This window comes from Mytilus californianus, unplaced genomic scaffold (genome assembly GCF_021869535.1).
Source record: "Mytilus californianus isolate M0D057914Y unplaced genomic scaffold, xbMytCali1.0.p SCAF_1, whole genome shotgun sequence".
Taxonomy (NCBI): Eukaryota; Metazoa; Mollusca; class Bivalvia; order Mytilida; family Mytilidae; genus Mytilus; species Mytilus californianus.
The window spans coordinates 129,207,181-129,227,486 of record NW_026262581.1 but is presented as its reverse complement, the minus strand read 5'-3'; the positions used below and the strand labels follow the sequence as shown (position 1 = coordinate 129,227,486).

Sequence of the window (20,306 nt, the reverse complement as noted above, 5' to 3'; positions counted from 1 at the left end):
GATGAAATCAAACAAAGTTTAATTTTGGACCCTTTGGACCTCAATGTGGACCAATTTAAAAACGGGACCCAAAATCCAAAAACTAAATACATGGTTAGATTCAGCATATTAAAGAACCCCAAGAATTCAAGAATAAAACCCCATTGAAATTGGTCAAGAAATAAGCAATTTATACGAAGTATCTTCTTTTGCACAATACTGTGCAATTAAATATTTCTTGCTATTGCGCAATACTGTACAATTGACAATTTCTTGCTATTGCGCAATATTGTGCTATTGGATATTTATTGCTATTGCGCAATACTGTGCAATTGAAGATTTCTTGCTATTGCGCAATACTGTGCAATTAAAGATTTCTTGCTATTGTGCAATACTGTGCAATTGAAAATTTCTTGCTATTGCACAATACTTATTATATATAATAATTTACACATCCTGTTTGGTGTGTATCTCCTACCATATCATTATTATTTGCTTTTAAGTATAAATCAGAAATAACCAACTAAAAATTGAAAATTTTAAAAGAAAAAAAAAAGGAAAAAAAAAAAAAATCCCCCCCCAAAATTTTTTGAACCCCCTTATGATTCATCACCCCCAAAATCAATCCAAGCCTTCCCTTTGTGGTATGGTACCTTGCAGTACAATTTCAGAGAGATCCATACACTTGAACACAAGTTATTGCCTGGAAACTAGAAAAATGCTTATTTTTGGCCCCTTTTTGGCCCCAAATTCCTAAACGTTTAGGGCAATTACCCCCAAACTCAAACCCAGCTTTCCCTTTGTGATATGGAACCTTGTAGTACAATTTCATAAAGATCCATACACTTACACACAAGTTATTGTCCTGAAACTAGAAAAATGCTTGTTTTTTGCCCCTTTTTTGCCCCAAATTCCTAAAATATTGAGGCAAATACCCCCATCATCAATCCCAGCCTTCCCTTTATGGTATGGTACCTTGCAGTACAATTTCAGAGAGATCCATACACTTGAACACAAGTTATTGTCTGGAAACTAGAAAAATGCTTATTTTTGGCCCCTTTTTGGCCCCCAATTCCTAAACGTTTTGGCAATTACCCCCAAACTCAATTCCAGCTTTCCCTTTGTGATATGGAACCTTGTAGTACAATTTCAGAAAGATCCATACACTTACACATAAGTTATTGTCATGAAACTAGAAAAATGCTTGTTTTTTGCCCCTTTTTTGGCCCCTAATTCCTAAAATTTTGAGGCAATTACCCCCAAAATCAATCCCAGCATTCCTTTTGTGATATGGAACCTTGTGGTACAATGTCAGAGAGATCCATACACTAACACACAAGTTATGTCTGGAAGTTACAATAAAATGCTCCGCAGGGCGCAGCTTGATACGACCGCAGAGGTCGAACCCTGAACAGTTGGGGCAAGTATGGACACAACATTCAAGCTTGATACAGCTCTGAATTTGGATTGTGATTAAATATTTGACACAGCATAGGTTTCTGACACAGAATGAATGTGGTCTAAGAACTTAAAAATTTTAAATTAGACATTCACCTATTATGGTCCAATATCCAAAATCTAAATACATGGTTAGATTCAGCATATCAAAGAACCCCAAGAATTCAATTTTTGATGAAATCAAACAAAGTTTAATTTTGGACCCTTTTGACCTCAATGTGGACAAAGTTGATAACTGGGCCCAAAAATCAAAAATCTAAATACATGGTTAAATTCAGCATATCAAAGAACCCCATATATTCAATTTTTGTTGAAATCAAACAAAGTTTAATTTTGGACCCCGATTTGGACCAACTTGAAAACTGGGCCCATAATCAAAAATCTAAATACATGTTTAGATTCAGCATATCAAAGAACCCTCAAAATTCAATTTTTGTTAAAATCAAACTAAGTTTAATTTTGGACCCTTTGGACCTTAATGTAGACCAATTTGAAAACTGGACCCAAAATTAAGAATCCAAATACACGGTTAGATTCGGCATATCAAAGAACCCCAATAATTCAATTTTTGATGAAATCAAACAAAGTTAAATTTTGGACCCTTTGGACCTCAATGTGGACCAATTTAAAAAGTGGCCCAAAATCCAAAAACTTAATACATGGTTAGATTCAGCTTATTAAAGAACCCCAAGAATTCAAGAATAAAACCCCACTGAAATTGATCAAGAAATAAGCAATTTATACGAAGTATCTTCTTTTGCACAATACTGTGCAATTGAATATTTCTTGCTATTGCACAATACTGTACAATTGACAATTTCTTGCTATTGCGCAATATTGTGCTATTGAATTTTTCTTGCTATTGCGCAATACAGTGCAATTGAAGATTTCTTGCTATTGCGCAATACTGTGCAATTGAAAATTTCTTGCTATTGTGCAATACTGTGCAATTGAAAATTTCTTGCTATTGCACAATACTTATTATATAATAATTTACACATCCTGTTTGGTGTGTATCTCCTACCATATCATTATTATTTGCTTTTAAATATTAATCAGAAATAACCAACTTAAAATGGAAAATTTTAAAAGAAAAAAAAGGAAAAAAAGAAAAAAAAAGTTAAAAAAAATCCCCCCCCCCCAAATTTTTTGAACCCCCTTATGATTCATCACCCCCAAACTCAATCCCAGCCTTCCATATGTGGTATGGTACCTTGCTGTACAATTTCAGAGAGATCCATACACTTGAACACAAATTATTGTCTGGAAACTAGAAAAATGCTTATTTTTGGCCCCTTTTTCCTAAACGTTTCGGGCAATTAACCCCAAACTCAATTCCAGCTTTCCCTTTGTGATATGGAACCTTGTAGTACAATTTCAGAAATATCCAAACACTTACACACAAGTTATTGTCATGAAACTAGAAAAATGCTTGTTTTTTGCCCCTTTTTTGGCCCCTAATTCCTAAAATTTTGAGGCAATTACCCCCAAAATCAATTACAGCCTTTCCTTTGTGATATGGAACCTTGTGGTACAATGTCAGAGAGATCCATACACTTACACACAAGTTATTGTCTGGAAGTTACAAAAATGCTTATTTTTGGCCCCTTTTTGGCCCCTAATTCCTTAACTGTTGGTACCATAACCCCCAAAATCAATCCCTCCCTTCCTTTCGTAGTATTGAACCTTATGGTAAAATTTCATGGAGATCCATTCACTTAAACTAAAGTTAGAGTGCGAAAACCAATGTGTCTTCGGACGACGCCGGACAACGCCAGACGACGACGACGACAACGACAACGACGACGCCAACGTCATACCAATATACGACCATAAATTTTTTAATTTTTGCGGTCGTATAAAAATGCTTATTTTTGGCCCCTTTTTGGCCCCTAATTCCTTTACTGTTGGTACCATAACCCCCAAAATCAATCCCAACCTTCCTTTTGTGGAATTGAACCTTGTGGTAAAATTTCATAGTGATCCATTCACTTAAACTAAAGTTAGAGTGCGAAAACTAATGTGTCTTCGGACGTCGCTGGACGACGACGACGACGACGCCAACGTCAACGTCATACCAATATACGACCACAAAATTTTTTTTGCGGTCGTATAAAAAATCAATAGAGATCACAAATGTGTGTACCTTTTGCCTTAAATCAATTTTTTTTTTTACGACAGTAACCTAATACAATATATTAGCCTTACTTCTGCTGAATCTCTTGGATTCAATCCTTTCAAGGAAGCACCTGGGGCCTCATCCGTAGAAGGTCTTTGACGGGGTTCTGGCTGTTGACGAGCTTCTGGCTGATAAGCCTGAAAATAAGGATTACCTATTAATTACTTTTTTAAGTTATTCACACCAATAACATAGTTACATTCTAAACATACTTGGTGGAAAAGTGGGGATAAATGGTAAGAATATATGTCCATACCCTTTCCTGCTCACACTATCACATTTCAACGTGAAACACAAAAGATGGGTCAAAACCCTAATTTGTCATATACATTTTTAAAATTATTTAGCTATTCATGGCTAAATACCCTCAACCAAAGCTAATATGGGACAGACTAGATGTGATAGATAAAATACAGATACATTCCTTTTATCGCTATTTTACGAATTTTTCCTTTGATCTTGCTGACTGATAATTTCCGTTCTCAGCGGAGTCGAGTGATATGAAAACGGAGTAGAGTGACATGAAAATTATCGCTAGAAACTAAGGGAACACGTGCCGTTGTCAAGGAAATTAACAACGTCTTCATAGGTATAATAGCGATAAACAGATTATCATTGGTCATCTCAACTCGATTGCTTTTCTCACTTTCGCCTTACCACCTCAAGCGAGAAAATCAATCTCGTTGAGATCACCAACGATAATCTAATTATTAAAGGCAGGGCATTAAAATATCATGAAATAATAAATTTAAAAAGGAAATAAACTATTATTGCTATCCTTCATCCTGACATTTGATTTTTTTTAACAATAAACTAAAGAGTTATCATTTTACAACAAGATTAAGCCACTCCTTAGCAGTGTTCCAGCTAGGATTTCAAAAGGGCAGGGTGCCAATTCTGAAAAAAGGCATTTAATGTGTGATATGATAATATGAAAAGGGCATATTTTAATAAAGATATTAATCAAACATTGTCTTTATTCATTAAATCACTGGTTATATATATACAAGTACAACATGAATACAAATTATAAATGTACATTACTGAATGATTAGCCCAGATAAAACTCTATCTTTCTACTTTTTATGCTGAAAAACTTGTCAGGCACCTTGTCACACAAGTTTTCAAAGCATTGCTTGTCACAGTTTAGCTTTATATGCAGTATGTTTTGCAAGGTGTTCTGCTTCATTCTGCTTCTATGGTCACACTTACAATTTTTACCTGGGAAAAGACCCTTTCTACCTCTGCTGTGCTTAATGGCAATACAGCAGCTGTAAATGCACAATGTTAGGATATAGTGTAGTTAAACCTAATTTATCATTTAATAGGAATTTCAGGCAAGCCATGATTGTTCTATCTTGACTGCATTTGTCTCCTATAAGTTCACAAACTCATAATGTTATATAGATTTTTATTTAATGAGTTCAAATCATCGTTAATTAATGTCATTGTGTACTGATCAACTGTTAACGACAGGTAAACATATTTTTATTATTTATATTTATATTACGATGGGCGCGCAGTGTTGACAAGGAAGTTTAAATTCGTAATGGCGGATCATAACAAAACAAAAAAATAAATACAATCGATCTTCAAAAAGGCAGGGCGCCATGAAAAAGGCAAAGGGTGCCCTGGAAACTGTAATAAACTGCTTCGCTGAGCGCAGCTAGATACGCCCGCAGAGGTCCAACCCTGAACAGTTGGGACAAAAATGGACACAATATTCAAGCTTGATTCAGGTCTGAATTTGGATTGTAATTAAATATTTGACATATTATCGGTTTCTGAATAAATGTATTCAAAGAACTTGAAATTGGTTATATGAATTGAATTTATGTTCAATTAAAGATTTCTTGCTGTTGTGCAATACTTAGTAAATCTGTTGTCAGGCTATAAACAAATAAAGTTCAATTAATTCTCAATGTCATATTAGAAATTTATGAAAATAAAAAGGGAGCTTACATCAATAGATATAAACAATTCACCAAAGTTTCATGAGAATTGGTGACAGCATTTTTTGAGTTATTGTCCGAAAACTGGAAAATCACCCCTTTTTTTATGAATAAAACCCCATAACTCAGAAATGTAAAATGTAAAATTTATAAAACTCTAAAGGGAGCTTACATCAATACATACAAACAATTCACCAAAGTTTCATGAGAATTGGTGACAGCATTTTTGAGTTATTGTCCGAAAACTGGAAAATCACCCCTTTTTTAATGAATAAAACCCCATAACTCAGAAATGTAAAATGTAAAATTTATAAAACACTAAAGGGAGCTTACATCAATACATACAAACAATTCACCAAAGTTTCATAAGAATTACTGAAAGCATTTTTGAGTTTTTGTCCGAAAACTGAAAAATCCCCCCCTTTTTTATGAATAAAACCCTGTAACTCGGAAACATAAAATCTAAAATTTATAAAAATCAAAAGGGAGCTCATGTCAATAGATATTAAAAATTCACCACAATTTTTTGCAAGTTGGTGAAAGCATTCTTGACTTATTGTCTGAAAACTGGAAAAATCCCCCTTTTTTTAATGAATAAAACCCAATAACTCGGAAACGTAAAATCTAAATTTTATAAAAAACGAAAGGGAGCTTACGTCAATAGATATAAACAATTCACCAAAGTTTTATGCAAATTGGTTAAAGCATTTTTGAGTTAATGTCCGACATGTTGACGATGGACAGACGGACAGAGGTATACCATAATACGTCCCGTAAACGGGCGTATAAAAAGGGCACAGGGCGCCACTCTAAAAAGGGCGGGTGCTGCACCCTCTGAAAACGGCCTAGCTGGAAGACTGCTTAGCTTATTTTTAAACTGTTTTATTTTGATAGTTGTACATATTAATTTTAAGTTATCAGTCAAAATATGACATAATCAGTAGTTTTTAAGCATAAAGTAGCTGGTAAGGGTATAAGATTTAATAATCAAAATATCACTATGTAAATGTGTTTCATGTCAAATGACATTTAACTATTCAGAATTATTCAGAATTTTTTGTTTTTTTTATTTAAATAAAAATTCTATATAAAACAAGAATATATGCCCTGCTCACACTATCACTATCAGTGAATATGGGTCAGCACCCTAATTTAGCATATATTTTTAAAAGTTTATACCATAATGAACATTTGTAGTAAGTTTCAATATGATGTAACCCTAAATTCATCTATAATAATTCCTTAAATATAGCCTCTTTAACCATATGAACAATCAAAGATTAAGGTTGTTTTAAACTTATTACAATCCATATATCTTCTCAAATCACATTGTTGCTGTCTCAAAACAGTTAAATCTATGTTGTAGCAAGGGAACTTTTTCAAAAATTTCTTATGAACCTCCATGATTAAATCTAAAAGAAAGGAATACAATTATTTCATATTCATAATTACCTCCCTTGGTTCACTTCTTCTTCCTCTACCGCGTTGGTCACCCTGAAATGCAATGATAATGTATAAATAATATGCTACAAAGTCCACTGTCTCTCCTATCTCCATTTCTGTGCCAATTTTCTGATTTTTCTAAGGGTGTAAGCCGTGGCAGATGGCGGTTGGTGTAATGAACCATATTTTTTTATATAAAGGTATTTTATAACCAAAGAGTTTTTCAGAATTTTCAGAATTTTTTGTAGAATTTTGTTGTCCTTTTTCTAATTTTAGAACCGTAATTGCGACAGTTTAGGTTATCTATCATAATTCTAAAGGGGCATCATTAAAGGATCATTTACCAAAAGGTTTTTATTTTCAGGATTTAAAACATGTTTTTAATGATATTCCCCTAAGTGCTATTTTAAGGTACAGTGGCTATTGTTTTTTGAGCAGTTGGAATTTTCAAAACTAGACATCCTTTAGATGATTTTTTCCAATTTAAATATCAATTCATCCAGCTTAGGTTTCAGACTTTTTTTTCAATTTTATCCAAGACCTTGGAAGCCAATTGAGCTAAAATTATTAAATCTAGTATTGCTATATCAACTCTAAAATGCAACAAAAATGTTTGATCTACAACATGCAATATACAAGCATCAAAACCAGTAGATAATACTAATTGTTAGCAATCATATATAGCAAAATCAACTTTGAAAATGTAACAACCACATACTAACTTAAAATACACATCATAACAATATGAAGTGAAAAAAATATGGAAAAAGAATGTCAAATCTTTATATTTAGACTTTCTAATAAATTAATTTGCATTTTATAAAAACAATACACAACCTATGGATCGACTGCAGCAATGAAATTTATATATAATTAATAAATAGTATATACAATATGTAAATAAAATATCTCACAATTAACAAGAACCTTGTGACATGTTGAAAAAATTTGATAAAGTTTAATCCTACATGTACATGGTAAGAGGATAGGACAGCAAAGTATCACTACACAGGATGGGACTGCAAAGTACCACTAAACAACACTGTTACCTCAGTTCTGGCCTCTACATCAGAATGAACTCCCTTTATCAATCCAACTAATGCTTCATTATGCTGAAATGTTAACATTCCAACACAATAATTTAAAATAAACTTCAGCCTAAAAACCACCTTTCTTAAACAACAAAGAGCTATGCCTGACACAGCATAATACAACAGGTCTCTTATTGTAACAGCTTTTATCAAACACCCAGAAAGGCCCCTTTTTCTGCATTGGTACATGCCTGATTACACATAATTATAACAAACATTTTGTAACAATTATATGACTGGGTTCAAATATTAAATACTTTCTTTTTTCCAATCCTTATCTGTACCATACAATAAAATATTGATCTACACTAAATATCAAAGAAAACTACCAAAGAAAATTAGAAAGATGCCTTTTGTTTACAGATTTCAATTTAGACAGACCTGTACCAATTTATGAAAATTAGATGGGAAATGTGTCCATGGGAAACAGATGATGCCCCTGCTTGCATATAACATTATAAAGGGATATGACTCAAGAACGGTAAAAGTAACGCTAACCAAATTCTTACTTGATCTGAGTTTTATGGTAATAAGCATTGTGTATAAGTTTCATAACATTTATTTGAGGCAAACTTAAGTTAGAGAACAGAATTGAAAAATTCAGCAATTTTTGCTTTTGTAAAGTGGCATAACTAGTGAAAAAGTGAAAGTGACTCCACCCAAATATAAACTTGATCTGTGTTTTGTGGTAATCAGCATGGTTTATAAGTTTCATAACATTTGGTTGAAGCAAACTTAAGTTCGAGAACGGAAACAAAAATTTCAGCAATTTTTCCTTTTGAAAAGGGGCATAACTCCAGAACGGTAAAAGTGACGCCGACGAAATTCAAACTTGATCTGTGTTTTGTGGTTATCAGCATTATGTATAATATTCATAACATTTGTTTGAGGCAAGCTTAAGTTAGAGAACGGAAACAAAAAATTTAGCAATTTTTCCATTTGTAAATGGGCATAACTCTAGAAAAGTGAAAGTGACGCTACCCAAATTTAAACTTGATCTGTGTTTTGTGGTAATCAGCATGGTTTATAAGATCCATAAAATTTGGTTGAGGCAAACTTAAGTTAGAGAACGGAAACGAAAATTTCAGCAATTTTTCCTTTTGAAAAGGGGCATAACTCCAGAACAGTAAAAGTGATGCCGACAAAATTCAAACTTGATCTGTGTTTTGTGGTAATCAGCATTGTGTATAAGATTCATAACATTTGTTTGAGGCAAGCTTAAGTTAGAGAACGGAAACAAAAAAAATAGCAATTTTTCCATTTGTAAAAGGGGTATAACTCTAGAAAAGTGAAAGTGACTCTACCCAAATTTAAACTTGATCTGTGTTTTGTGGTGATAAGCATTGTTTATAAGTTTCATAACATTTGGTTAAGGAAAACTTAAGTTAGAGAACGGAAACGAAAATTTCAACAATTTTTCCATTTGAAAAGGGGCCTAAGCCGCCTAACTCTAGAACGGTAAAAGCGACGACACCAAAATTCAAACTTGATATGTGTTTTGTGCTAATAAGCATTGTGTATAAGTTTCCTATCATTTGGTTGAGGCAAACTTAAGTTTGAGAACAGAAACCAATATAGGGTCGTACGGGCTGACGTATGTACAGATGGACAAAGGTAAAACTTAAAGCCCCCTCAGCTATGACGGGGGCATAAAAATATTTGCAGTATAGTGCAAAGATCACCACTCTGATCATGGTGATTAATAATTTTTTACTTATTTGTTACTTTTTTCATTTATCAGGCAGTTTAAACCAGGAAATGGTTGGGTATTATGAAGGGAGTCATTATTCAGGCTGTGCAAAATTTCACTCATTTTGAATAAGCCATTTCTTGCAATACCTCAAAATGAACTTCATCGGCCATCATTGTATGGTATGTATTTGCTACCTCATAAAAACTTTCTGCTTGCTGAAAAGTCATTGATAAAAATATAGGGTCAGTTCAAAGATCAAATTCCTCTTAAGTTATAAGTTTTTTGAAATCTATATTATTCTTTACTCAACAGTTTAAAAATGTAGAATAATAGTAAGAGTAGGCTTGTTATTAAGTTTAAATAGATATCATGCAATAATAGCCTTAAGAGTATAGTCTCTTCATTAAGGAAAAAGGGTTAAGAATATCTACTAAACAATATATTTCAGGGACAGCAGGAAAAAACATTTCACTCTGTAAATAAAAGCAAACAGACAGGTCATACCTCATTTATCAATCTGTTGTACTCCTCCTTTCTCTCTTCATTTAATTTGTCCCTCTGTCTATCATGAGCACCAAGTTTATTAAACATACCCCCTGGAGTCGGGGGTTTTGGTGGTAACTGTTCTCTGTGAGTTTCCCTTTCTTTTTCCTGTCGCTGTAATATCACAAAACATTTTACATCAAAAGAGTTTATTAATAATCAAAATGGGTTCGCATCACTAAATAACCAAAGACCATATTAATAAAGAAAAACTTATTACCAATAAATGTTAAATGTTAAAACATATTCAAAGGCAGCTGGAAGTAATTTAAAATGAAGATAAAACATCAGAATAATTGTAAAACCAATTGTATTTAAAAAGAATAGGTATATTTGAATCATTTACCTACTGTTAGGTAATCATGATATATCCTGTAATAACAAATTACTACAATACTTCATCATACAGTAACATTAAAGAATAAACATAATTTTATTTATAATTGAATAACATTTTGAACTTGAAATGGAACAATGATGACATTTGTTAATAAGTAGAAACTTTATTACAGAAGTTCATATTAAATGAATATAATGTAGGGTAGTAAAATCTGTAAGAAATGATACACAATAATTCTTCTATCCTGCAATTAATAATTAGTGCGAGATATAAACTTCTAACACAATGGTGAATTTCAAACTATAAATGGTGAATTTAAATATCAATAAGTTACACTTAAAAATATTTGCCATAGCCAAATTGACACTTAAGAGTTTAGGTTGCAGCTAGTATGTATAATCCTTTGCATTTTCCTGAAAATTAACTTAAAAATAAAAGTAATCATTCTGAGAGTAATGCTAAGATACATATCATATACTATCTACAGCAATATTTAAAGGTGCTCATTCATTATATATATTGAAGTTAAAGTGAAATATATCATAAAAAAGTGAAAAACACAGCAAAAGTATCAAAATTTAACAGACAGAAGAATGAATTGACTGGAAGACACACAGTTACAAAGAAAACCCAAAGACATTATTGACTTCAAATATAGAGGAAAAGATTGAAAAAAGCTATTTTTATATATGCATCTGTTCTCCAATGCAAACTGTTGTTAAAAATAAGCAAAAAGTTATAAACCATTACAGGTCTTAAATTTAGATTTAAATTTGGGAACACCTTAAAAAGATGTAATAAGATGACCAATGATTGTTAGCTAGAAGTTTGTATTGTATCACTTTTATCTGTTGTTAACTGTAATAGCACAGCTTCATGCAATTAAATTTTACTTCATCACTCATAAGCTGATGTTAGGGATACCTCAGAACTGAATTCACGGCTATACATTTTTTTCAGCTGGTGTTTGTAAATTTTTAATAACTTGAGATATCTTCTCTGTATTGGCATTGGAATGAGCCATGATGGAGATAATAATGTTTGCACATGCTCCAATTGGTCACCAATTTCCCCCAACAGGGATTCAGCAGTATGATATGCAGTTTCATTCCTTTCTTTTAGATATTTTTTCAATTTTTCAATTTTTTTCTCCACTTCATCCATGTGACTTTCTGAGAGGAGATACAGAGGAGGTGACCCATTGAGGAGTTTTCTATCTCCTGCCTCAGTATCATCAGAGTTACCAGGTCGAGGAAGTGGTTTGTTTTGTTCCTCAGAGTCATTACGTTCTACTTGTAACTACAAACCAACAATCTGACATGTAATCAACCGCAAGAAATTTTATATTTATATAGAGAAAAGTGTCTCTTAATCAAACATTCTCACTAAATGCAACAAACTTCCAAAATAAAATCATTATCAAAACAAACTAAACAAAGAAACAACAACCAATTTCTTGAGTATTCAAGAATGAGTAGATAGAAGAAAAAAACAAAAGATGATTAAATTGAATCTGATATTATCATGACAAATTGATCAAAGGTCACACAAATTTGTTTTCTTTTTGAATTTTCAAAAACATTCATGTCAAATTCTACAACTATCTACCTACACTACAAAGTAAAGGGGAAGGTGTAAGGCAAAATCTGTGGAAACAGAAGGACCCATTCAAGTTTGCATTAAATGTAGCATAGAACAAAGGCATATATTCCTAAATGTTTTACTTTTTGCATATAAGTGAAAGTACTAGACTTCTTAATTAAAGGTAAGTTACTGTCATGCTACCTCATTTAGAAGTTGTTGATATTCTCTTTCTTTCTCCTCTAACATTGTAAGTGCTGCTGTTTCACCTTCAGTATATGAAGATTGTCTCCCCTTAATAAAGCAAAACAATGTTTTAACATAAAAAAAAAAAAACAATTTGTATAAAAAGAATAAATTTTACATAATTACACATTTAACAAAATATAAACTTCTACAAATTACAAAATAAATATTGTACAAAAATCAACTGACTACCTATTTGAATCTTAAAATAATAACATATTACACAAATATATTGACTTTTTAAATGAACAAAACTTGTAAAAAAACATTTCAATGCAACACAACATTGGGGATAAAGAAGAAATAAAATTGTAAATACTTCAAAATATATTTAAACATTACATTAAAAACTTTATATGAAATAAATATAGATCTAACTCTACTAAACATTGTTAGACTATGATTTTACACTAAGGGGAACAACTACCTGAGGTAATCTCTCCACAGAGTTATCTTCTCTTCCATGCTGAAGCTAAATATAGAACAATACTAGCATTTACTACTAGCTTCCAACATTGATGTGTTTATTTTTCTAGTATAATAAATAACTTATTATGATGTTTAAAACTTTAAATATCTAAATGAGTAATATTATAATCATAAACCAGATTGACCATAAAAAATTGACTAAACACTACTTTTTGTGATAAAGTTTGGACTGTTCAATGCAAATTTTAAAATTATTTCCTGAAACCTTAAAGAGTGAAAAGACGAACAAAAAAGTGAAAGGTTAGTATTCAACATATATTGCTTTTTTTTAAGCTGTCTAACTTATTTCTTGACATATAAAAGCTTTATATAACTCTCTAAGCATAAAAATATCACATAATCTGGTGCAGCTACAGTAATACAGTGCCATATTAATTATACCTTGCTGACAAGATCATAATATTCATTCTCCTTATCTTCCTGAAGCTGTCTAGACCTATCATACTGTTCAAATGATGATCTGGCAGTATCTCTGGGCTGTGTTATTGGACTTTCATCTGGATAATTTGGCTGGGGCCGTGCAAATGACCTTTCTTCCCTTTGTGTCTGGGGCTGTGATCTTTCTTCCCTTAACTGTGCACCTTTGGACCTTTTACCCCTTTGAGCTTGCTGTTAATAGTGTAACAGGAAATAAATAAATAAATGCTCCACCACCAACTTATATTAAGAGACATCAACATCAAATTTACAAACAGATTAACATATCAAAATTGAGGTTTGCAAAACCAAATTTTACATTAAAATGAACTTAATATCATAAAAATTCTATTTTATATACTTTGCTTTACATATAGCATTAAATTCATAAAATACATACATCCTGAAAATCATCATATCGAGGAAAACAAATTCAAAACATTTTGATAATTTTACCTCTTTGAATTACTAATAATGTTAAGCTGTAAGTCAGGAACTACAAATCATATTCAGTTAATATACAAACTGTAAATATCTTTTCTTAGATTTATAACTTAAATAAGGATGAGTATATCTGAGCTAGTAACAACTGTTTAAAATAAAGCTGAAAACGACAATGAAGAGAACATTTTCTAAAATACTTCTTTATAATCTGCATTGTGTATAAATATTCTGCAAATTAGAAAGTCTCCACTGAAAATAACAGAAGGGGAATACACAAATTGAGTATCTTAATTTTTTAGACATTGGTCAATCAAGATTTTGACTCTCTAATGTTAAATTAAAAACAATTTTTATTAAATCTTACATTCTTGCTAAAACCCTAGTATTAAAACATCAAAACAGAGTTAACAAATTAACCTCCAACTACTTAGATTAATTATGCATGCAAAAGGTCAAAAAGAAATATCCTTAACTGGTATCAAAACATGTAATGATTAAAGTCAGAAAATTATAGAAAAAAGTACTGTGATTCTTTTTAAAAATACAAATTCTGGTGCCACTCAATACCTTGGCCAGCATTTCATTATATTCTCTTTTTCTTTCCTGCTCTAATTTCTTTCTTTTCTCTTCATATTTTCCCAGCTGAAGCCCTGGTGCTTCTTCTTTAGGGGGGCCATTTGTTCTGTTTGTTTGGGGGTCTGCCCGCTATGAAAAAGATGTTTTGTTAGAAACTAGCATTAAAAGCACGACCATTCACTAGCGGTATATTAGGCAAACATTCACACTAAGGTAACCTGGAAATATGTTAAGACAGTAAATTCTAATTTTGTAACCTGAAGAAAGGATAAATCCATCTTTTTTTAACTCAACTTTACAATAGTTTTGATATAAAGTGGAAGACGTTAAAAGACTGGAATGTATGATGACAATTTTAATCTCAGAAATTTAAAAGAATACAAAAATCAATGTTTTCATCAAATAATAAAATTGTTAGGCTAAATGTATTTAGTTACCATGATTCTGTAATCTGTATCAAATGGGCATAGTTTTACCAATACAACATATCCAACACTTGTAAAAGGATTTCCTTGATTATTATATAGGTATAGAGGAAAACATTGGAACAGATGTTTTTGTATTGTGGTGTTCTAATAAGTCAACAAGTGTAAAGCGGTGATGGATTTTTAGTTATAAGCTTTTATTTCTAAGTATGGTGACCTAAATACAACAAGCATATACATAAATATATAAAGATATAAATAAATAACAAAATACATGCAAAAGCAGATACACAACATGAAATATCTATTAATACTTGCATAATAAATAAAAATCACAAAATAAACTAGCAAAAAATTCAATAAATGATATCTAGCACATAAAAAAAAACCAATACAAGCATGCATTCTTTATATTTTTATTAATTCAAGCATCTTTTTTTAAATATAGAAATGTTTTCGCAATATTCATAAATTGGCAAATACATAAAATTTGTCATGAAATAAACTTAAAAGTGAAATTTGTGTTAATAACCTGAAATTCACATGACATTTTTAATGTTCAAATCATGGAAATATTTAAATAAGATATTTTCTACAACAAAAATATGAGAACAAAGTAAAAAATGAAAATGATTTTAAAAGGAGTAGATTAGCAAAGGATCAATATAAATGTAAATTCTACAAAATTTTAATTGATCAATTATCATAAACAAATAACAAGAACTTTTGTAAAATTATGAGAAACTCAAAATAAGCAGATGTTGACAAATATATCAGTGATGATCACTAGTTTTTACAATAATTTCTGGTATATATCACAAATTTCCAGGCCAAATTGAGAAATTCATACCCATACTCCATTATCACATTATTTTCTGGTTTAAGTTTATTTCTGATGAAATTCCACAGAAACTTTTCTTTTCCATTGGTTAAATTATATCAATTATGGTTACAATGTTTAACAAATTGTTAATGGTGCAGCATATATTTGCATTGTTTTAGTTTTTAAAACAGCACAAAACTAATAGCTTATTTATATATATATATACACATTGTTATAGTTTTAAAAACAGCACAGCAGAAATACATTAAAACAATCTAATTAATTGATGTCTCTAGCAATTGACTATCCAGCAATACTAGCACTATTCACCCATTCATCATCTACCTGTTCAAAGAATTGTCTCGTTTCTTTTTGCCTTTCATCCTTCAGTTGTTGTTGATGTTTCTGATAGTGAAATGTGTCATAATAGTGGTTAGGTTCTGATGGCTTATCTGGTGTCTATACAGAAATATTAGTGACAATATAGGTGATGTCAGGCAAAAATTTAATAATATGCAAAAACAACATTAAAAGTGTGATAATGTGATAGTTATTATGTGCAAAACAAGATGTGCTTTTAAAAAATAGTGCTTCAAACTTCTATTAAAACATTACAACTCTATTTCTTCAATAATTCATGAATACTTAAAGACAAATTTCCTTTACACATTCTAATATAAATATTATTTCCATATTTAAGCACATACAAAAAACTCTTTTTTCTTTTATTGTAAAACAAGATTTTGTTACTTAATTGACAAAAATATGGAAGAACTACATGTGAATGTTCAGCACTACTAAAGTTGGGTGGTCTGTGTTAGTCTATTCTATGTTTGACATCCGTATGGCTTAAGTCTATAAGGCAGGACTTATAAGTACCTTTTCTTCTGGTACAACCTTATCTTGTGTTCTTGCTGGTGGACGTTCTGTCCTTCTTTTATCTACATGTACATGCTGTTCATGTGTCTTATTCAGCGCCATCATTTTATCAAATTCTTTGAACTTCTGGTTCATTATCCTGTCACTTATTTCATGGTCTAGTTTTTCTTTGGAAGGATCAAAACGGGGAGAGGTTTGTATGAAGGGAACTGTATTATAATCTCTTTGTGCTTTTAACATCATTTGCTCTGTCTGTTGCTAGAAGAATTACACAGACAACACTTATCAGTAATTTTATTGGTCAAATTTTCATAGTCAACAGTTACATGTAATCTAACTAATTATCATAATCTGATTGATAAAATATTCCAAAGACACTGTTCATCAAAATTAAAAAAAAGAACGTATAGGTTAGCATGGTGATCACAATTTTATTCAAACTTGTGGGAATTTATCTCTTTTTGCCTTAGGAGTACATTGGAATCTTAAAACAAATTTAAATTAATTATCATGCCAACACCTTAATTTTAAAAAGTGACTTTTCTAAATAAGTTCTGATGGTTATCAATTCTATAAAACTTCTTATTAACAATTTTGTGTACATTTTCATATGTAAAATGATTGCTTTTGGGGCTCTACCTTTTCTAACTCTTCCTTGTAATCTTGTTTGCGTTGTCTGTCAATCTTTTTACGATATTCCTCAAACTCCCCAAACTTTAAACCTGACCCTGGAGGGGTAGGTTGTTTTCTTGTTCTACGTTTTTTCTAATGAAGTGAAAACAGATAAGTCATTTTTACCATAATGAAATTGTTTCAATTTGTATACATTTTAAAAAAATAATTTATAGCCAGTTTTAAACTTTTTATAAAAAAGAAAAAACGTACTTAATGTATAAAAACGCACTTTATTCAGGTATCAATTATCCTATAATAATTTTTTTCAATGATCACTAATAAAATTTTTTGAAAACTATATCAACAACTCTAGAAATTTGATTTCTTATTATCTTTAATATTTAATATTTGTTGTATAACTTCCTAAAACAATGAAAGTACCTGTTCTAAATATTGATTATAGTCTCTTTGTTTTTCTTTTTGAAAGGAGAGCTCCCATTCTTTGTAATCAACTTCAGGCTTACGTGGTGATTCATTTGTCTTCTGTATAGCAAAATAATGTTATGTTTATTGATAATTTAGATATAAATTGGGTATAAATAATACCTCTTACATCTTACATTTCTGCACATATATGTTTCCTTAAAACTAAACTGAAACAAACATAAACTTTACATATAGCCTCTAAATGTATACAGCAATTAAAAATAAACATTTGTGTACACGGGAAAGAAGAACATTATTTAAACATCAATATAAATAACAATGTACAATATTAGTCCAAAATTAGTCAAAACATTTGGATTATAATACATGACATGCTGTTACCAAAACATTTATTAAAGACAGTCATGCTACATAGTCATGGTAAATATAGTCCTTTTGGACCATTTCAACTTCAAAACTGGTTTGTTTTATTAACATTTTTTGCTGAGTTTTATCTCATCTGCTTTGCAGGTTGTTATTATCACTCCATGCTGTCAGTTTGTAAGTCTTCAAACAAGTTGTCTGGTTGTGGAAATTTATCTTTTGTCCTCTTGTTATTTCATGCCATCAATTAGTGTGGGACAGGTTTAATGCGCTAAAGTGGTGCTGTCATTTTTATCTCATGCTATCAGTAAGCCTTTGGACACTGTTATGCTGCATGCAAGGCATTACCTCTGAACTTTTGTCCCTGAACTGATCAAATGAAAATTGTGGTAGCATTGGGTAATGGAGGGATGGGCTATGTCGCCTGTTGTAACGCCTGGTTTGTGGAGAGGAGTATGATGATGATGATAACAATGGTATTAGATCATGATGATAGGTCCTTAGATATTCCTCATAATCCTTTCTTCTTTCCTTCATTAGCTCCTTTCTGGCATCTTTATAGTCAAACTCCTTCATTGACTTTGGATCTGGCAATGTATGACTCCTGACCATAATAGTTCTCTTAGGAAGTAACTGTAACATTTAATACCAAGCCAAAATAACATCTCAGTGCATTTCAAACAATAGATTAACAAATAATTACAATAAATTATACTAACAGGTAAACAACAGAGATAATATTTGTAGCAAAATATTCTCAAATTCTGTGCAAACCAGTTCAGTGCATTGCTAACATCCACACTACCCTCACACATAGTTGTTGTTTGACACACATACATTGTCTATTCACATCCTGTTTAGTGTACCTGGTTCTGGATAGCTTTATATTCTTCTGTTCTTTGTTCAATAAGTTTTTTTCTTTTCTCTTCATATTTTCCTAGTTTATTAAGGCCTGCCTCTGGTGTTGTTTTCCGTTGAATATTGTTGGACCTTGGCGTAGTCTTAAGAGGATTTGTTCTCTGTTAGTTTAGATACAAATATTAATGTTGAAAACACCAGAACTGGCTATATATATTTTTATTTAAAATTGAGATGAAGGATCAATTAATTATTCAGTTACCTTTTAGTAAATTACAAGTAAAAAATGTATATATCAATCTAACTTAGTTTAAAACTGATTGAAACCAAATAACCTTTAGTTTGTTAAAATTTACTTCATTAAAAGAGGTCTTCTTCAACTTTCTACCCCTTGTTAACTATGATAACACATTTCGATAAGCTTTACACCATGTTTACTTTCATATTTCAATCTTTATCCAAATTTACACAGACTGAAATCACCAAAGCTTTCAAGCTACATGTAGCAAAAGTGCAAACCACTGCATGATTCTACAATGTACCATTCACAATTAAGTGCCTTGAAAACATTTACTATATGTAAAGAAAACAAGTCATATCCTATAAACCTCATGAAAAAAGCAGATCAACATGCATGGTATCTATTATATATGACACACATCAGCCAAATATAATATATGTGACCCTATTATGTCCCGAACGATCTTGAGGTTGTAAAATTCATTCACCTTATTGTCACTTGTTTGGTTGTGTTGTTCTGAACCAGCTGATTCACTACTTAATGGGATTCTCAGTTCTGGTGACTTCAATATATTTATGTTCTGATAACAAGATATAATTCATTGTCAGTCATATGTTTACTTTCATAAAATTTTGCAACCATATTTACTTGTTCAAATAAATGGAATATAAAGACACAATACGAAAATATTTCATATTGAAAGAGAAACAGATGATAACAAAGGGGTATTCAAAAGTGCTTTACACAACATACACTTAATCTTCATGCTGTTACATGCACAAAATGAATAAATTAGAAAAACGAAGCTTACAAGTGCAAATGTAAATTTCTATATAACTGATAATACTTGACAATAAAGTTTAATTCATAAGTTTATTTAAAGTAATTGTAACTTTTTTCATGAAACAAAAAAGTTAACATTTTTTACAACATATTCAAATTTGCAATTTATGTTAAATGTGTCACATTCAGCATCTTTCTACTGTAGTTCTCTTCTTTTAACTTAAGTAAATTACCGGTATTACATGTATAGGCTAAAAGGAAATAATCAAAGATGACAGGCACCACAAAGTTTTCACATCCAAGATAATAGCTAGAAATAAATATATTTCCTGCTGCCCTGATATTATAATAAGAAAAGAAAAATGAAATAGTGAAAAATGAATGTTAGCTATTAGCATAGAAAAAGCAAAAAAATTTGGCGGAACCTCTTTTGGAGCCATA

At 31.1% G+C, this 20,306-nt stretch overlaps 1 protein-coding gene across 39 annotated transcripts in view; it reads right to left on the bottom strand.

Moving 5' to 3' along the window:
* The window catches only part of LOC127712980 (centrosome and spindle pole associated protein 1-like), a 93,496-nt gene that overhangs the window by 65,077 nt on the left and 8,113 nt on the right, over positions 1 to 20,306 (bottom strand). For 20 of the 39 annotated variants that reach the window (XM_052219626.1, XM_052219683.1, XM_052219565.1 and 17 more), the window contains exons 4-16: positions 18,332 to 18,616; positions 17,615 to 17,716; positions 17,198 to 17,323; positions 16,559 to 16,816; positions 16,025 to 16,138; positions 14,423 to 14,560; positions 13,376 to 13,603; positions 12,933 to 12,977; positions 12,464 to 12,553; positions 11,603 to 11,977; positions 10,300 to 10,452; positions 7,021 to 7,062; positions 3,646 to 3,753 (exon numbers count right to left, since the gene is read on the bottom strand). In XM_052219626.1, the coding sequence (XP_052075586.1) occupies positions 3,646 to 3,753; positions 7,021 to 7,062; positions 10,300 to 10,452; positions 11,603 to 11,977; positions 12,464 to 12,553; positions 12,933 to 12,977; positions 13,376 to 13,603; positions 14,423 to 14,560; positions 16,025 to 16,138; positions 16,559 to 16,816; positions 17,198 to 17,323; positions 17,615 to 17,716; positions 18,332 to 18,616 (2,064 nt within the window). Of the gene's footprint in view, positions 1 to 3,645; positions 3,754 to 7,020; positions 7,063 to 10,299; positions 10,453 to 11,602; positions 11,978 to 12,463; positions 12,554 to 12,932; positions 12,978 to 13,375; positions 13,604 to 14,422; positions 14,561 to 16,024; positions 16,139 to 16,558; positions 16,817 to 17,197; positions 17,324 to 17,614; positions 17,717 to 18,331; positions 18,617 to 18,849; positions 19,003 to 19,569; positions 19,663 to 20,306 lie in introns of all 39 variants that reach the window. The other 19 variants (XM_052219712.1, XM_052219722.1, XM_052219730.1 and 16 more) reach the window with 15 other exon arrangements.